The sequence below is a fragment of the Symphalangus syndactylus genome, chromosome 9, assembly GCF_028878055.3.
Source record: "Symphalangus syndactylus isolate Jambi chromosome 9, NHGRI_mSymSyn1-v2.1_pri, whole genome shotgun sequence".
Classification (NCBI taxonomy): domain Eukaryota; kingdom Metazoa; phylum Chordata; class Mammalia; order Primates; family Hylobatidae; genus Symphalangus; species Symphalangus syndactylus.
In genome coordinates this window covers 13,095,201-13,114,736 of record NC_072431.2, presented here as the reverse complement: position 1 = coordinate 13,114,736, position 19,536 = coordinate 13,095,201, and the positions used below count along the sequence as shown (strand labels likewise).

Here is a 19,536-nt window from a genome sequence, read left to right as displayed (position 1 = left end):
CTTTAATTAGAAAATTAGGCATGATATTTCCAGGATGATTTCATATTTATATTAAATTGAAAATATGTATGATTTTCTACAGCTATTTTCATTCATGGTTTTTAGAACTTCATGCAATGGGCTGAGTAAGGTAGCTCATGCCTGTACTTGCAGCACTTTGGGAAGCTGAGGCAGGGGGATTGCTTGAGCCTGGGAGTTTGATCCCTGTCTCTACAAAAAAAAAAAAAAAAATTACCCTAGGGTGGTGGCACTTATCTGTAGTCCCATCTACTCAGAAGGCTGAAGTGGAAGGATCATTTGAGATGAGGAGGTGGAGACTGCAGTGAGCCGTGATCGCACCACTGCACCCCAGCCTCCAGCTTGGCTGACAGAGAAAAACTTTGTTTAAAAAAAAAAAAAAAGAAAGAAAAGAGAAAAAGAAAACCTGATGCAACATATGAGAACTTTTAATCAAATATATACTATTATTTTTATTTTTGAGAATTGATTTCAATAGCATATACTCAAGATCAAACTGAAAAATGAAAATTGTCCAAGTGTTTATTTAAAATTAAATTTGGATAAATATACATTCATTAAGATTTTAAAAGAAGGAAAACAGAATGTAATATCTTGTCAAACATACTGTTAAGTGAAATCACTGATGGCTGCTTCCCAGAAATTATCTTTAAAAATCCACATATATAACCAATAAACTATTTTAATATTTAGGGAACTCGGAGCTATTGTGGTAAACACTCAACCTTGTTATTTTTGAGAATAAGATTTTTGTATTTTCAGTTAAGATGTGAAGATTGGCCGGGCACAGTGGCTCATGCCTGTAATCTCAGCACTTTGGGAGGCTGAGGCGGGCAGATCACCTGAGGTCAGGAGTTCGAAACCAGCCTGCCCAACATGACAAACCCTGTCTCTACTAAAAATACGAAATTTAGCTGGGTGTGGTGGCGGGTGCCTGTAATCCTAGCTACTCAGGGAGGCTGAAAGGTAATAGCTTGAACCCGGGAGGTGGAAGTTGCCGGTGAGCCAAGATCACGCCACTGCACTCCAGCCTGGGTAACAAAGCAAGGCTCATCTCAAAAAAAAAAAAAAAAAAAAAAAAGTGAAGGTTGATCTATGCCAAGATAGTTTGTAAAGATGAAAAAAAATTAATCAAGAATTTGTTATCTTCAAAGGTCATGCTGCAAGCTAACAAATATTGTTTTTTATTGTTTCTGTTTAGTCTATTGAATTGACCTACTTACAAATCTTCAAATATGCCTCTAATTTTTTTAATATCTTTATGTAACAAGATGTCCTTCATGGTCTAGGGTATGTTTTCCTGAACCCCCAGGCCTACAATCTCGGCTGTATATCTCTTTTGGCTCACCCATGGAGTACCCTGGACATACTTAAAAAATGGCATGCTTAATTTGCAGAGTTATAATAATCTTTTGACTGCTTTGTCTTTCCTACTTGATTTTAAATCCCACGAAACTATCAATGGTATATTATTCATCCCTAGTGTATAGCCTTTACTACAGAATAAATATTAATACTTGTTAAGCAAACAAGTGAAATTAGTTCTCTATTCTAGATTGCATACAAATATTATTCTAGTAGGAATATGAATATGAATTAAATCATTGGATGCTAACATTCTATTTTGTGTCTTCTGTTACAGGCTCTTAAATCTGATCTACAATGGAAAAAATTCTTTTTTATCTGTTTTTCATTGGCATAGCAGTGAAATCTCAGATCTGTCCAAAGCGTTGTGTCTGTCAGATTTTGTCTCCTAATCTTGCAACCCTTTGTGCCAAGAAAGGGCTTTTATTTGTTCCACCAAACATTGACAGAAGAACTGTGGAACTGCGATTGGCAGACAATTTTGTTACAAATATTAAAAGGAAAGATTTTGCCAATATGACCAGCTTGGTGGACCTGACTCTATCCAGGAATACAATAAGTTTTATTACACCTCATGCTTTCGCTGACCTACGAAATTTGAGGGCTTTGCATTTGAATAGCAACAGATTGACTAAAATTACAAATGATATGTTCAGTGGTCTTTCCAATCTTCATCATTTGATACTGAACAACAATCAGCTGACTTTAATTTCCTCTACAGCGTTCGATGATGTCTTCGCCCTTGAGGAGCTGGATCTGTCCTATAATAATCTAGAAACCATTCCTTGGGATGCTGTTGAGAAGATGGTTAGCCTGCATACCCTTAGTTTGGATCACAATATGATTGATAACATTCCTAAGGGGACCTTCTCCCATTTGCACAAGATGACTCGGTTAGATGTGACCTCCAATAAATTGCAGAAGCTACCACCTGACCCTCTCTTTCAGCGAGCTCAGGTACTAGCAACCTCAGGAATCATAAGCCCATCTACTTTTGCATTAAGTTTTGGTGGAAACCCCTTGCATTGCAATTGTGAATTGTTGTGGTTGAGGCGTCTGTCCAGAGAAGATGACTTAGAGACCTGTGCTTCTCCTCCACTTTTAACTGGCCGCTACTTTTGGTCAATTCCTGAAGAAGAGTTTCTGTGTGAGCCTCCTCTCATTACTCGTCATACACATGAGATGAGAGTCCTGGAAGGACAAAGGGCAACACTGAGGTGCAAAGCCAGGGGAGACCCTGAGCCTGCAATTCACTGGATTTCTCCTGAAGGGAAGCTTATTTCCAATGCAACAAGATCTCTGGTGTATGATAACGGAACACTTGACATTCTTATCACAACTGTAAAGGATACAGGTGCTTTTACCTGCATTGCTTCCAATCCTGCTGGGGAAGCAACACAAATAGTGGATCTTCATATAATTAAGCTTCCTCACTTACTAAATAGTACAAACCATATCCATGAGCCTGATCCTGGTTCTTCAGATATCTCAACTTCTACCAGGTCAGGTTCTAATACAAGCAGTAGTAATGGTGATACTAAATTGAGTCAAGATAAAATTGTGGTGGCAGAAGCTACATCATCAACGGCACTACTTAAATTTAATTTTCAAAGAAATATCCCTGGAATACGTATGTTTCAAATCCAGTACAATGGTACTTATGATGACACCCTTGTTTACAGGTAAGAAAAATTAAGCAAATTTGTATACTTACCATGCATCTTAGTGTAGAACTTGTTAATTTACTACTGATTTTTTTTTAATTGGCAGTGCTGTTCTGTGTTGTAATTCCATATTTTAAAGTGCATAGTGTAAGCTTTGAAAAAGGTGGTAATACAAGTGGGGAGATCTTTTGAATGGTATTTTTTTAGAGAGTTCAATTTATATTTAATATTATGCTTACTTACTTTTTTCCCCTTCATCTAAGAGATGTGACTATCAGAGAACAAGACTGATTTATCATAAAAATTCAAAAACATACCAGAACTTACACATCCACACGAGTGTTCTTTCCTTCAAGGAAGCCACGTTGGGAGGCTATACCATTATCCCAATGATGCTGCCATTGCTCAAAGCACTTTTGGAATTATCTTTAGAACCTTCATCATACTATTTTGAATATCCTCAGTGGTGGCAAATCTTCGTCTTTTGAGGGTGAATTTGAATTTTGGAAACAAGCAAAAGCCATTTGGAGTCAAGTCTTGTGAATAAGGTGGGTGATCAAGATGGGTGTTGCCATTTTTGGTCAAAAATAGGATGTAACTATAAAATAATGAGACTGATTCTTTGAGTGATTAAGGGGTGTGTGTGTGTGTGTGTGTGTGTGGTTGTGTTGTCTCATGTGTACTGGTTCTAAGACGGTTCCAAAAAGAAACCTTATAAATAATTTGAGCAGTGAAAGTATCACTGGAATTAGTTGTGTAATATCCAAGTAAGGATGGTGATGAATAATTTGCACCTACTAAAGAATTTCTGGTATGTTTTTCTAAAGTTCAGCCTCACTGATTTATAGTCACATCTTGTCCAATTTTCAGTTAAAACGATATATTTTTACCCTTTCATATAATTTCACTTGTGAGAGACTTACTATGCCCTGGGAAATGATGCAAAACCACGGCTTTGCATTATATATATATATATATATAATGTGTGTATATATATATATATGTGTGTGTGTATATATATATGTATGTGTGTGTATATATATATTTATTTCAAAGCCATATATATATGTCTATATATATATATATATATATATTCTGTTTAAGATATTCAGAAATCAGATCAGATCAGTTCCTATGTACCCAGGTGAATTATTCAATATAATTGATTTTCATTCCTGTATGGAAATGAGAGTATTTTTTCTTTTTAAAGCATGGACTAGTAGGCAAAATTAAACCTATCCTAGCTAGCCATGTGATCAGCCCGGGGCAGGAAACTACCTGGCTGAGTTTCAATTCCTCATTATTACAAGGGATAAATTAGTCTAAAGGTCTCTAATATCCCTTCATCACTAAATACATGGGGACATGGAGTATGATACACGTATATTAACTTAAAGTAATTTGCTCTTGTCATACCAGGCTCTTCACATAACCCATGGACTATTGTCAATGACAAATACCTCTCCCCACCCCACACTTTTTTGTAGCTATTGGATATTCTATATATTTTAAACATTAGCTCTGTGAAATAAGCCAGATTTTATTTTCCAAATTCCAGGATTTTAATCGTGCAATGACAAGTAAAATTCTGTTTAATCTTGAGGAAATTTCTTGAATCCCTGACCCTTTTTGTTATTTGTAAAATAGTGATAATGCCTGTCTCCTAAGATCAGTTGTAAAGATTAAATTTTAATGTATACAAAATACTTAGTAATGCCTGTTATTTAATTATAAATTAGGTCATATTCAGTTGCAGCTGAAGGAACAGAGGAAAATAGACATCAACAAGAAACTTTTAGAATGTAGTAGATTCAGAAATGTCTATAAACTCTTTTATTTATTTATTTATTTTGAGATAAGGTCTCACTCTGTCTCCCAGGCTTGAGTGAAGTGGCACGATCTTGGCTCACTGCAACTTCTGCCTCCTGGGTTCAAGCAATTCTCCTGTCTCAGCCTGCCCAGTAGCTGGGACTACAGGTGCCCCCCACCACTCCCAGCTAATTTTTATATTTTTATTAGAGACGGTGTTTCACCATATCGATCAGGCTGGTCTCAAACTCCTGACCTCAGTTGATCCACCTGCCTTGGCCTCCCAAAGTGCTGGGATTACAGGCATGAGACCCTGCAGTGAAAGTATCACTGAAATTAGGTGATATTAGATTTAGGCACTGCCTAAACTCTTGCACTTTATAAATTGTGCTCTGATGGAAATTTGCAGTAGCATACAACGGGATGAGGGATTTATGCTGTGGTCAACAGCCGTGCCTTGTTCATGTTTCTAGGATAATATTACTTATATGTTTTCATTATCCTCATTTATAGATAAAAACTTAATGCGGTCCAAGTGTTGACTGCATTAAAAAAGGATTATATTTGTAAAGAAAATACTTTAATCTTAGTAATAATCTTAGTTATTAAATATATATTTACTGGGTGCCATTTCATTTTTGTGAAATGGAAAATAAATGCTTTAAAATGAGTATCTATTTAGACTTCTAATGTGATTGTCAACATTTTCCCTTCTTTCAAATTTGCTTTTAGTCATAGACCTATTGTAAGTGCTAAATGGATTTGTTTAGCAGTCAGATAATGTCACAGTCACACCTTTCAAAAGTGATTTGTCATCAATGATTTTTTAGCAGTGTTTTTTATTAGGAGTTCTCCTTTGCCAAGCAGTGTAATTAGTAAGCTTGTGAAGGCTTGGTGTAGGCACGATTAATATAGTGCAGATGCTGACAAGGACTTTTAGCCATTTTAACTAGGTAAATATGAGATTAGATCATTTTTCAATAATTCATATGTTATAAATGTATTTATCTTAATGAATACTAAAATGACACCGAACTAAAGTCATAATGACTTTCTGTGTATATATTTCGTTTTGTTATTAATATTAACACGAATTCCATTGTCTCTCAGAATGATACCTCCTACGAGCAAAACTTTTCTGGTCAATAATCTGGCTGCTGGAACTATGTATGACTTGTGTGTCTTGGCCATATATGATGATGGCATCACTTCCCTCACTGCCACAAGAGTCGTGGGTTGCATCCAGTTTACTACGGAACAGGATTATGTGCGTTGCCATTTCATGCAGTCCCAGTTTTTGGGAGGCACCATGATTATTATTATTGGTGGAATCATTGTAGCATCTGTGCTGGTATTCATCATTATTCTGATGATCCGGTATAAGGTTTGCAACAATAATGGGCAACACAAGGTCACCAAGGTTAGCAATGTTTATTCTCAAACTAACGGGGCTCAAATACAAGGCTGTAGTGTAACGCCGCCCCAGTCCGTGTCCAAACAAGCTGTGGGACACGAAGAGAATGCCCAGTGTTGTAAAGCTGTCAATGACAATGTGATTCAATCTTCAGAAACCTGTTCGAGTCAGGACTCCTCCACCACTACCTCTGCTTTGCCTCCTTCCTGGACTTCAAGCACTTCTGTGTCCCAAAAGCAGAAGAGAAAGACTGGCACAAAGCCAAGTACCGAACCACAGAATGAAGCCGTCACAAATGTTGAGTCGCAAAACACTAACAGGAACAACTCAACTGCCTTGCAGTTAGCTAGCCGACCTCCCGATTCTGTCACAGAGGGGCCCACATCTAAAAGAGCACATATAAAGCCAAGTAAGTTTCTCACTTTGCCTGCTGAGAGATCCAGAGCGAGGCACAAGTACTCCCTCGATGGAGAATTAAAGGAATACTATGGTTACATTAAGTTACCGAACACATGTGGACTGTTTTCTAAAAGAAGCATGTCTATGAATGCGATGTTTATTCAGTCTGACTGTTCTGACGGTCATAGTGGAAAGGCCACTCTCAAATTCTGAGGGGCCACTGGAAAGCTCTGTGTAACTTATAATTTCTTTTTCATGAAAAATCATTTTGAGAACTCACAAAGAAGATTGGAATTTGCAATTCCATTGCTGTGTATAAATCAACCTTCTCAGGTACAGTATATATATATATACATATATAACTATATATATATATGTATGTATGTATATGTATACTGCAAGGAAACATAAATAAAATGGATAAGGGAAAAAGCATGACATAGCAGCAGTGCCTTTCCCTATTCTAAGACCAGCTCCTAGGACTGGCCACAGCAGATTAAAAAAATGAAAATTGTTGTAGAAAAAAGTATTGCATAAAAAATGAGATTTCTCTAATTTTCCAAAGGGCCGCCTATGGATAACTGATATTTTTAATAAGTAGACTGTATATTTTCTTTCAATGGTAATAGTGTTTGCTTTGTTTTTAGGGAAACGTTGTAGAGAACAACTTCATGTTGCTAAATTATTTAAAATAAAATATTCAGTTAGTATACCGAGTTAATGTTAAAATTAGTTCCCTTCTAAACAACATCCTTGGTGCAGGTGCCTTAATGGTTGTAAGATATTTCTCCTCCATGACACACCTTTTTCAGTGGAAAGGAGAAGAAAGTGCAATTTATTTTGCATTTATGAAAACTCTAATCAGTTTTAAGTCACAGGCTACAAATTCCTATGCATCTCCGTGGACATGTGAAGATTTTTTCATTCATTTAATACACATTTTCTGAATGAATGAGTTTTATGTTGTTCTTAACGCAAGATAAAGAGGGAGACAAACATACAAGACTGCCTTTATCAAAGGGGTGTTTATTTTTATCATCAAGTAAAATTTAAAAACGTCTAATGGTGTTCTCATTATATTTATAAGTCATATAAAGTCATTGCTCATTAAGCAGATAGTGGATTTTTTCCCATTTGCACTATAGTTTTTGCATTTGAATGTTCTCCTTTTAAAGTAAATGCATTTGCTATTTTAACCAAAAGCTGTGATAAATTTAACTAGAAATCATGCCGTTTAGCGAGAATACATAATTTTTTAAAACGGGGTTTTAAATTTAGTAGAAACTAATATTGCTCCTGGATAATGTGGAATTATTAGAAATTTACTGAAATTAAGGTCTATAGATAAATGTTTCTATTCACTCCTTGAAAAATTTAATTATATAACAATTTGATGGTGTTTTATTAAAGATCTATAAACAGGTTACCATCAAAGAGGTTTTATTTTGTTTTGTTTTGTTTTGAGAATAAGGCTCACGTGAGAACTTAGACCCATTGCTTTGCACAAAAGAAATGACATTTTATCCATATCATAAGATAGGTACCTTACTATCTTATGTCAAGTACTCTTTGGAGGTAAGTTAAACACACAGTAAAAGTTTATTAATTTTTTCAGATCACTTGAAATACCACTTAAGACACAAGTAGGGAATGTGGAATCGTTAATTTCCTTCTGCTAGAAGCATATACCACAATTTCAGTTACTGTTAGCTTGACAAAGCCACATCTTCCCATACACAGTGTATCACGATGCCCTTCAATAGTGTGTAAGATTAAAGTAGTTAGAGATTACTTTCAGTGCCAGTGTTGAAAATAATTATCCAACGGGCTTTTAGTTTTTTAGGTGTTTGCCAAATCCCTTCTTTGCCCTGATTCTCTTTCTAAAAAGTTTGCCTTTCACATTTGCAAAGTCTGATTATCCTTCACTGCCCAGTTATTTATTTCTTGTAAGGAATAGATGAGGTCACATGTGGTCGTAGTTTGCGAAATCAAAAGCAGCACTCAGAGTGAAATGTATTTTCAGCACTATTAATATAGTAATGCTCTAATTCCAACTAAATATTTTTAATTAACATCAATTGCCTAATTCCTCAATAGGTGTTGATTTGCAAAAGCTTACTACTTTTTCCCTTCTTAGATTTATCGGCATAGTATTAAAAAATACTGAACATACAAAAGCTTTCAAGACTTAAAGAAATGAATCTTCAAAGACATTCTGGGATTATGAAGGTTGTGATCAAAGATAAGGATGCTCTGAAATCATGCAACATTAGCAAGGTTAACATATGTACTATAAGTTACTGATGAACTTATTTACTATTTTCCAGTATTTTTAAAAATCAATTGCCTACTTATGTTTCTAATAGAGTTTGATTAAATATCTTTCATTTCTCACAGACATTTAAAATTCCATATTTAATCATATGAGATTTATTTTGTTTGACTAACACCATTGAAAATAATTTAATTTAATAATTTAATAAATTTAATAATTTAATGTTACTTAATATATTTTTAATATGATCATTTTTACAATATTTAAACCAAATTCTTGAACACTTGTTCTTAAAAATGATAGAAAGGTGAGTATCTGGCCTGAGATTTTGCCCTTCAAAAACTCCATACTTTGAGAGATTAACAAAAGACTGGATTATCAAGAAGGTCAAAATTTTTTTGTATTTGTTTATAAACATATGAAGAAATTTTTGCTTAAAGTAATTGCAGTGTGAAGTGACTGAATAGTAAGTCTGCGGAAAAGTTGGGGATAATATTACCTATCGTGATGTCTGAAACATAATTGTTGCTCAGATGAATAAATGAGTAAATGAGTAGATAAATATGGCCATGAAGTAAGGTGTGGAAATAAGAATTTTCATTAATTAGTGCAACACAGATTTGTGATCTAAATATTATATTACCATAAGCAACAAATTCTCTGTCCTTTTCTTGTTTTGCTTTCTGTCATTTATTATTTTATTCCTCATTTAAACAGTCATATATATGTGATCTGAAGCATCTGGTTTGCTGTTGTTTCTGACTATATGAAGATTATATATACATATATATTATTTTTGCTTCCTCGTTCTTATTTTTCTTTTATTTTTGTCATTTTACATTATAGTTTCAGCTTGTTCAATGTGAGAACAAACAAAATAATGTGTTTCCTGTTATGCACGTATTGATGATGTTTACTTCAGACTTTTTTAAAAATTGTGTTCCTGCATTATTTTTGTCCCTTTTGAATAATTGTCCCCCAATTGAAAATATAAAATTATTATTACAGTAGTGTCATAAAGGGATAATGAAGCATCTAACGTGGCCCCAAATTTTAAGAAGCAGTATATTTTAGTTTGATGGATATTATTTATGTTAGTCTACAAATATATAAGTACCTAAAAAGATTAAATACAACCATTTAAAGTAGACAAAGTGGCCGGACACGTTGGCTCACACTGTAATCCCAGTACTCTGGGGGCCCAAGATGGGCAGATCACTTGAGGTCAGGAGTTCAAGACCAGCCAGGCCAACGTGGTGAAACCCTGTCACTAGTAAAAACACAAAAAAATTAGCCGGGGGCGTGGTAGGAATCTATAGTCCCAGCTACTCAGGAGACTGAAGTGGGAAAATTGCTTGAGCCCGGGAGGTGGAGGTGGCAGTGAACTGACATCCCACCACTGCACTCCAGCCTGGGTGACAGAGACAGACTCTGTCTCAAAAGAGAAGAAAAAAAAAGTAAATAAATGAATAAATAAATTAGACACAGTAACACTCAAACTGTGGCCAGTTTATTTCCCTTTTTTTTTTTCTAACCATTAAAGGAGTCAGTGGGGGTCTCAGTAAGTTGTTTCATGCTTTAAAACAATGGGTTTTTACCTGCTTTGTAGATATATTTTACTTAAAATTTTGGAATATAAGTTTTGAACCATTCTAAGAAATCTCTAAACATAACAAGTCTAATCTTTGAAAGATGCATACTTTCTCCACAAATTTATTAACAATTAAAAACATAAATGTGTTCCATTTGTCTCCAGACATCTTTTTCTTTTAGTTTTGTAATGTATTTTCTCTTCAATTTAAAGTACTTGCATCCAATATAAATTTTATTTTATTTGCTTGTCTTTTTGAAAAGAAAATACATCATTTATAAAGCTAAAAACTTTAAAAGTTGCCCTAAAATTTACACTATTTGCCTTTTAGTTCTTAAATTTAAGTTTTTCTCTTTCATTATAGCAATAAACGTAAGATTTCTTAAAATTCCAATAGTTTAAAAAATCCATAAATATAAAGTATCATCTTTTGGGTAGAATTGTGAAGCAAATTAGACATTTCTTAAGAAGACAGCAAATACAAGCCATTATCTTCTCAGCATAGTTGATTTCCAGTTGCATTTTATAATGCTAAGAATACAATGTTCATTTCTATTAGACAGAATGAAGACTATCTGCTGTCTTTCCCTTGTTCAGCCTTCCCTTGTTTCAAGAATAGTCCGGTGATTTACTTTAACGATGTATGCTTCTGTGTGAGTGTGAAGTGTTTTGAGGAAGGGACTTCTGCACAGAGGTGGATTGTATGTGAAAAGGATATTTTTCTTATCCTCTTATGTTGCTAATAATAACACCGTACCTTACAATGTTAGTGATATTTAAGTAAATTTATAGACAAGAAATATGTCATTTTTGAAATGGCATTGAGAAAAGAATAATCAAAATTAATATTTGAATTTTTACTTTCAAAGGACAGAGCGCCCAGTTTCTTTCTTCCCACGCTAGATAAATATATGCTAGTATTATTAATCAAATTAGTTTGTTCACATCTTTATTATTTGTTTATTTATTTGTTATTATGTTTTTCCACAGAAACAATCAATTCATGTAGCAGGGTACAGAAGGCCACTTAAAAACAGTGGTAGTCCAGGCTCAGTGGCTCACACCTGTAATCCCAGCACTTTGGGACGCCGAGGCAGGCAGATTATGAGGTCAGGAGATCGAAACCATGCTGGCCAACGTGGTGAAACCTCGTCTCTACTAAAAATACAAAAAATTAGCTGGATGTGGTGGCGCTCACCTGTAATCCCAGCTACGCGGGAGGCTGAGGCAGGAGAATCACTTGAACCCCGGAGCCAGAGGTTGCAGTGAGCCAAGATTGTGCCACTGAACTCCAGCCTGGTGACAGAGTGAGACTCCGTCAAAATAAATAAATAAATAAATAAATAAATATTAAAAAATAGAGTGGTAAGCATATTGTTTTGATTGGGCCATCCTAAAAATGTGGTGTTATCTGAAGAGGGATATAGAAAGTAACAATTTATAACCAGGAGTATATTTAAGTAGTAAATTACCACTCTAAGGTACTGTTAATGCATGGGGGATTTCATCAAATTACACAAATAGTCAATATAACAAAATAATCACTGATTACTCTGGTAAGTGTAATGTACACTTAGAATGATTGTCTTCTGATTATGTTCAGCACTTTCAAAGTCAAAATTTAGGATCTAAAGTTAACATTGAATAAATATATACATCACATACATTTGTATAAATATATATGTGCTCAACAAATATCTGCCTATATATGTATTATATAGACATATATTTATACTCATAATATTAATCAGCTAAAATGATAATTTTGTGTCCTGAAATATAGACTGAATTTTAATTACTATGAAAACATAGATTTAAATGTACTGGCTATCAGAGAACTTCTCCCAGAAATACAGTAAAAGTTATATCTGTTACTTATCAGATAACAATAGAATATAAAGTACAAATTTAATTTTCTGCATTTTTTTAATGATAACCATCTCTACAACCTAATTTCATCCATTTCAAACTTGGTGACTGTTATGTTCATGATATCTGAAAACAAAAACAAAGTATTTTCAAATTCATTCAGGAATAAGCCATGATGGCCCTTTCATTTAATGTACTTGTGTTTGGAAGTGGTTGAACATTTAACTTTATCTGGCACATAGGTTATGTGCATATTATGTTTATCCTCTAGAATATGTCTAATAAATAAATATTTGACTAAAATTAAGGAGCTTATGAAATATACCATGTTGGCTATTGGCTCTACCATAATATAATTCTGTAATCATTTTTTCATCTATAATGTGAATATCTCCTATTATTGATTTTATGTAAAATCTCATCTCCAAAGACCATTGTATATTTACATGAATATTTGTGCTGAAAGTTTTGTAAAAAACAATTTGTCTCAGTCTTGTGACACTCATCTGTGAATCCTAAGAAGGACTTAACCTTTACTCCTAGTTTTCTGTCATGTCACTTCTCAATGATTAGACATATTTGCTTAAAAAGAAGGCATTTTGGAAAAAAATAGAATGTGTGCTGCACAGGTTTATGTAATGGTATTAAACTTTTATAGGCAATTGGAACCTACATATAAACCTTTAAAGGAAAGCTGTATTTAGAATGTTAGTGTCTTACATAGGGATGAACAGGTACTTGTTAAAATATTAGCTATTTTCTGGGGAGTAGGTACTGAATGATGGTTAATATTGTACATGATTCTTTTGTACTCCATATGGTGAACATAGTTAAACTATATTTTCTGCTTTGAATTCTTTTTTCCTTCATGTATTTTTGCATATTATTCATATGAATCTATATAGATGAAATGTCAACTGTGAGTAAGAAAATGAACAGAAACTTGATTATCTTATTGAACTCTGTCAGGAATACCAAATGCACATTGAAAATCACTCATTTTAGTTATTAGAATAACATTTTACAAAATTATGTTTTTAAGCATTAGGAATAAGAAAGTAGACACAGAGAACTGAAATATTATAAAAGTTCCTCTTTTGCAATTAACCCATGCAGTTAACCCATGAACTGGTAAGTTTTTTTAAAAAAACATCTTTAGATAAATCTTTGTTAATTCTTGATATGAAGTATTACCAAGATTTCAGTATGAAGTTTTTTGAATCTATTTCTCTTAAAAATTGAATTGTTTATGACACTGAACGTTTTATTCCCAGATGCTTTGCTGACGAATGTTGATCAGATTGTCCAGGAAACACAGGTGAGATTCTTAATACCTATAACATATTTCAACACTTAAATGGGTATACACTTTTTATAAATTAACTTTAAGTAATTAATTTCCTAATTTGTGTAGCTTGTTGAAATTTTCTTTTAAAACTTACTTATAATTCTAAACAGTGAAGACTAAAGTTTAGTTTGATTAAGTGAATTCACAGTTTCTAAATTTAGAGATATTTGGGGTTAACTAAACATCTCTGCTTTGTCCTGTAAGAAATAAAGTTAATGATAATAGTGATGCATGCAGCTTTGGAGTCACTCTTGTAGTCATACGTGATACAATGTGCATTTTTTAAAATATTTCCAAATGTGAAGACAGTACCTTGATAAGAATGTATTTACTCCTATCCTTGACCTCCATGTCCTAATAAGAGCTGAGATGACACATTATGCCTCATTGAAAACAGATGAACAGAAGTGTTTCACTGTTGTCTAAAATGAATGAAGCCTCTTTAAAATGGAGCAAAAGACTGCATATGAAATATTCATGGTATTACTTTTGTCAGCAACCAATTATTCTTCTTGAGTGGTTTTTTGGGGGGATGTTTGAAATGAGTATCTGATTCTTGAATTTTAATTGGATCAGAGAGTGTGTTTCCAGAGCAGAGAAGCACTTTAGCAATCTGTTCAAACAGCTGGAAGCATCAGCCATTTGCTTGAGGTTTGGCACACACACAAAAATTCTGCTTTTAACAGTTCTAAAAAAGGCCATTGATTTATTTACTGGTAGTAAAAATAGTGTCTTGGTTTTTAACATTTTATATTTAAAAGAAAAACAACTTTGTCAATCTTTCAGGATCTTCCCTAATGAATTCTATCCACAAATCAAAATGTTTTCATGCATCATTTCTTTACTGAATTTAGAATATCATTCTTATGTTGCAAAAAACAGCAGATGGCTCATTGGAAATACTGAAACAGTCAATAGCACAATGGCTGGCACATGTTTGTGTTCTGTTGTATGCAGTGAATTGACCTGCATGAAGGTGTCTTGTTTCTCCATCACCCCTTTTGTTCTCTCTCTCTCAATTTTAACCTTTCTTCTTCCTTCTCTTTCCATCTTTCTCTCTACCCATCACTCTCTCTCCCTCTTTGTCTCTCTTTCTCTTTCTCTCTCTCTGTTTCATTTTTAAAGTTCATTTTTCATGTAACTTTAATAAATCATATCCAGCCAACCTGAAATTTAGGATAGGATACCTTTATATAAGAATTAGGAAACAGATGATTAATCTATAAGGAACACAAGCCAAAATGGTACTAAATGTTGTATCAAAATTTGGAAGCAGGTGAGTAAATGTCTACGTAATTTTTCAATTATCAATTTAAAGAATTTTCGAAAGATTCACGTTTGAAATGGAATATTGTATATTATTTTGCTTATGTATTTATTTTAGTATATTATTAGAAATGGAATTCGGACTTTCTTTGGAAATCTTCGTACTACTAGATATAACACAAAATTTTGCAAATGTGATACATACATAAAGCTTTTAATAATAATTTTTATCTTAAAGTAATTAGTATTACAAAAATAAGAAAATGTCATTAAAAATAAATGACTGTCATAACATTATAGAAAACTTCCCTTCATACTTAAGCTACCTTGTTCCTCTTTCTGTAAATATTAGCAAGTAAAACAAATCCAAAGACAAATAACAGTTTTAACAAAATTCAGTGGCAATACATCATTCACTTATTAGCCAGCTCCTTGCTACCTTTCTATTATCAGATTTAAGTGACTGTATGACCCCAAGGTGGCTATTCTTGATTCTTGGTAAATGATTTGTGCTATAGCAGGCCTGTGTCTACCACTGTGAGAAGACCAAACAGTGATGCTCCTACTGAAGACAGTGTGTGACCTGTGTGTTTTTAGCTTTGTCATAGCCTTTCACATTGTCAGTGTGTGAATGAACAGAGGTGGAGAGCGGGCAGAGACCCTTTGTGATTGCAACTCTTCAGCTCTGAGTTTTCTGTAGCCAGTCATACTGAGGTACCTGTTAAGGTGAATTTTTTTCTATACATAGAGAGTTAAAACACTTACTTCATTTCCATTATTCAGAATATGCCCCATGCCAATTTTCTTTTTTAGAAGTCTTTAGCAATGTATATAGAAGTAGAGTGGCCTTGAAATATTTTAATGTATAATATATAATACAACTTTTATAATATAATCATAAAATTTCAATCACACTAAAATGAGTTGAGAGGAAAGGGGAAAGGAATTACACATAAAATTAATGCTGATGACTCTATGTGGAAATTGGCACTTACCTATAAATTTTCCTTGTGTTTGGCTAAGATTTTTATCTTTACAAGGAACACAGTAAAACAATAGTTATGCTGTTTGGCAGTTAAGTAAGAAATAGTTGAGTAGTTTCCATTTATACTGAAAATGCCTTAAATAAAATTTCTTGGGAATTGTTTGCTGTATTCTGACCAATAAAATATGTGTGCATTTGTGTGTGTGTGTGTGTGTGTGTGTAGCTTTGCACAAGAGCTATAGCTTATTCTGTGATTGCTTGCACAGGCCTTTAAGATAATTGCTTCCTGATTTTAATAAATTTAACTTGCGGTTAGTCCACGTTTAATAACAAGCAAAAATGTAAACTTTGCAATAAAATCTCTGTTACAGGTGAGTAGAATTTTTTAGATAAATAGTTAATATACAAATTAATAAAAAGCTAATATTGATTATAAATACATAACAACATTGATAAAACTATGGGAAAACACAGGGTTAGGAAAATACATGAAATAAGAGCCAAAGAGAAAAGCAAATTTTGTACACATGATGCAAATATGCTTCCAATATGTTTCCAGGTGAGTGTGATCAGTGTAAAATATTTGCTTCTGCAGGAGGAGGTTCCTATGAAATTCTTTTCAAGTAAATTTTCTGAAGTAAGGGTAAGAGAATAAACACATATGTAGGAAACATTTGGCTATTTTTATAATAATTAAAGCATGTTTTTAACATATATATTGGAATATTATACCAAATTTTAAAAAAGGAGAGCCTTTGTGTCAGCAATGACCTTTAGAAATCATCTCCTTGCTTAGACATCCTAGCTATAAAATATCAAAATATTTCACAGTTCTTAATTACATTGAGAATAGGGGCAGTAATAAATGTTTTCCCACAATTCATCCAATGTCAGGATGTTTTTTTCTTGTCTTAATGTTCAGGGAGCTTGCATTTCTTATTTGTCTTTTAGTACTGTTAATAAGACTGTCCACAGATTTTTGCATCATATCCACTCACTCTTAAATGAGGACAATAACCAAAACATCCTAAACCTACTACAACTTGATTATTTTTAGTTTTTGTAACATTTTTACCATATTTAGTCTGCGTTACTTGTATTGTTTGATACTCTTGTAATTTTGTGTTTTATGTTTAGATATTTATGGAATTACTATAGGAGCTATCTATTGATAAGTAAATTAAAAAGTGTCATTTTGGATATTCTATTAAATGCCAGTTTTTATTTGGCTTCATATTATTTAATAATTTTAATATTGCTACATCTTCAGAGTAGACAAACTTCATAGTTTACAAAATTTTTGTTATTTCCTAATATTCAAATATAAACCATAATTTCAGTTTGTTAATGTCATTATTTAATGTGAAATTCAAGGAAATCTTTAAGATATGTCAGCTTATAAAATCATTAACTTGATACTAAATTAAAGTTTGCTATCCTGGAACCATTTATTACTTAAAAACTTAAACTAGTTATTTTTCCACTGTCATTTTCCTCCTATGTGTACTGCAACTTTTACTACGTTATTACTTTTTGTAACTTGAGCTTTGATATAGTACCATAACACCTTTTTTGTGTCAAAGGGAGTATATCACTTGAAATATAAAAAGAGAAAACATGTTGATATTCAATTTTACCAATATGAGCTCTGCAATGAACCAAATAAAAAAGAATTTAGTAATATATACCATTACATTTTTACAGTGATTTTGCAATGTTTTTCTTAGCATATTCCAGGTAAATTATGATAATGATGTCTATATTTCAGTAGCTTTTTAAAAAGTAATTCTTTTTTTTACAAATAAGATACACACCGGTCCCTTAACAATCTTCACATATGTGGTGCATTTCTTATTAGCTGTCCAAAATTATTATTTTTGCTAAAATCAATTTCACTGTTCAGGTTATCAATTATTTTGACATATTTTCTTAAATAAAATATCTTTACAGCATTTTACCTACCTTTACGTAAAGTTACCAAAATAATCTTTAATATACTTTAATAACTTTGTCACATAAAATTATCTAAAGATATTCTACATCAACATTTTAATACAGAATACTAAATAAATGAATCTCTATTTCATGAATCATTCGTGCCATGCATTTTATAATTCCCAAAATAGAAAATTGTAAAGATGCAATTGCTTTTTAATGGAAAAGAGAAAATTACTTGTACTCACGTATATGAAAGCATATATTTCTCAAAAAATTATTTTCCATTTTCATCAAGAATAGACTTCATTAGACATATCTTAAATCCATGAAGACTGAGAACACATATTAGAGGAAAAATATTTTCACAGTTGTATGTTTAAATACTTTTATAAAACGGCTTTGACATTATTTTCCTTCAAAATCATGTTTAATTCAAACACGGAATGCCTTTAAGAGTTACTGTGAGTTTTCCATTTATTTTGTTTTGTGGGTGAAAAACTGATTAGTTAAGATGAATAATTTACTACCATTAAATGTATTATTAAATGTTTGTAAAATTTTAATATTATACACATTTCTAGAATAATTTTTAAAATTTATAAGTAGCATGCATTAATAACTGCAATTATTATTTGTTTTTCTTACCTTGAAATTATATATGTGAAAAACAAAGCAAGAGAAAATGCCATTTTACAATGTAGCTTTGACTTTACGTAATTATCTAGGCTTCATATACTTAGATTAAAAAAAAAGATACTTTTATGTATTCACCAATTTGAAGTTACTAAGCAACATTTTATGTTCATATGCATGTTTAGATAGTTTTCATGGGTGTGTGCTGTATTTCATGGCAAGAAACTCCTGCTTGGGTGCTTACCTTTAGTTACTTTTAGATTGCTAGCACAATGATCTTATTAGCTATGTGTTTTCTTTCTTTCTTGTTTTTTTTTTCCTTTTTGTTTTTCTTTCATTTCAGAGGCTGCAGTTAATCTGAAGAGCACCACTTCTCCTCTCTCTCCTGAAAAAATTTGCCACTGATATTTTTACTGGATAAAATTCAAAAATGTTTCAATTCACAAAGGCTAATTGTTGAACTGGTGTCGTAGAAGAAATTGTCTACAGGAGCCAAGGTGAAAGTCTCTGATGACGGCGGAACTGGCTCCAATAGACCATGGTTCATCCTCTTTTAAAACCAAATTTTTTTTTCTTCTGGCCTACAAGTATTTTTTTTTAAGAAAGAAAAAAACCTACATTGGCATCAAGTTCTGTATCAATCCATCTTACATTGCCGTCCATGATTTAACAGACTGTAGAATCTTGAATAATCTATATCACTTTAACAAATAAATGTTTTACTATGACAGAATTTGCACATTGCCTGATTTGTGAAAGTACCCATTGCTTCAAGTGTGAGTGGTGGAATAATTATTGCAAGAACTAATACTACTGTTTTACATGTAGGCCGTGCTAAAACCTTAAGAGATTACAAGCGGCTTTATATATTGGAACTATTTCTTCCATGATTCGGTGCACCTAGTTCTTTGGGAGAGCAGTGCAGCTATTTAAGCAAATGTATACTAATTTTATGCTTCAGT

The 19,536-nt window shown here is 32.8% G+C and overlaps 1 protein-coding gene across 8 annotated transcripts in view; it reads left to right on the top strand.

Moving 5' to 3' along the window:
• LRFN5 (leucine rich repeat and fibronectin type III domain containing 5) overlaps nucleotides 1-19,307 on the top strand; it is a 290,415-nt gene extending 271,108 nt beyond the window's left edge. For 6 of the 8 annotated variants that reach the window (XM_063609278.1, XM_063609276.1, XM_063609275.1 and 3 more), the window contains 2 exons: nucleotides 1,661-3,065; nucleotides 5,967-7,379. In XM_063609278.1, coding sequence (XP_063465348.1) covers nucleotides 1,681-3,065; nucleotides 5,967-6,882 — 2,301 coding nt within the window. In that variant the 5' untranslated portion in view covers nucleotides 1,661-1,680 and the 3' untranslated portion in view covers nucleotides 6,883-7,379. Of the gene's footprint in view, nucleotides 1-1,660; nucleotides 3,066-5,966; nucleotides 7,380-13,678; nucleotides 13,723-18,917 lie in introns of those variants that run through there. The other 2 variants (XM_055291456.2, XM_055291455.2) reach the window with 1 other exon arrangement.
• The last annotated feature ends 229 nt before the right edge of the window (nucleotides 19,308-19,536 follow it).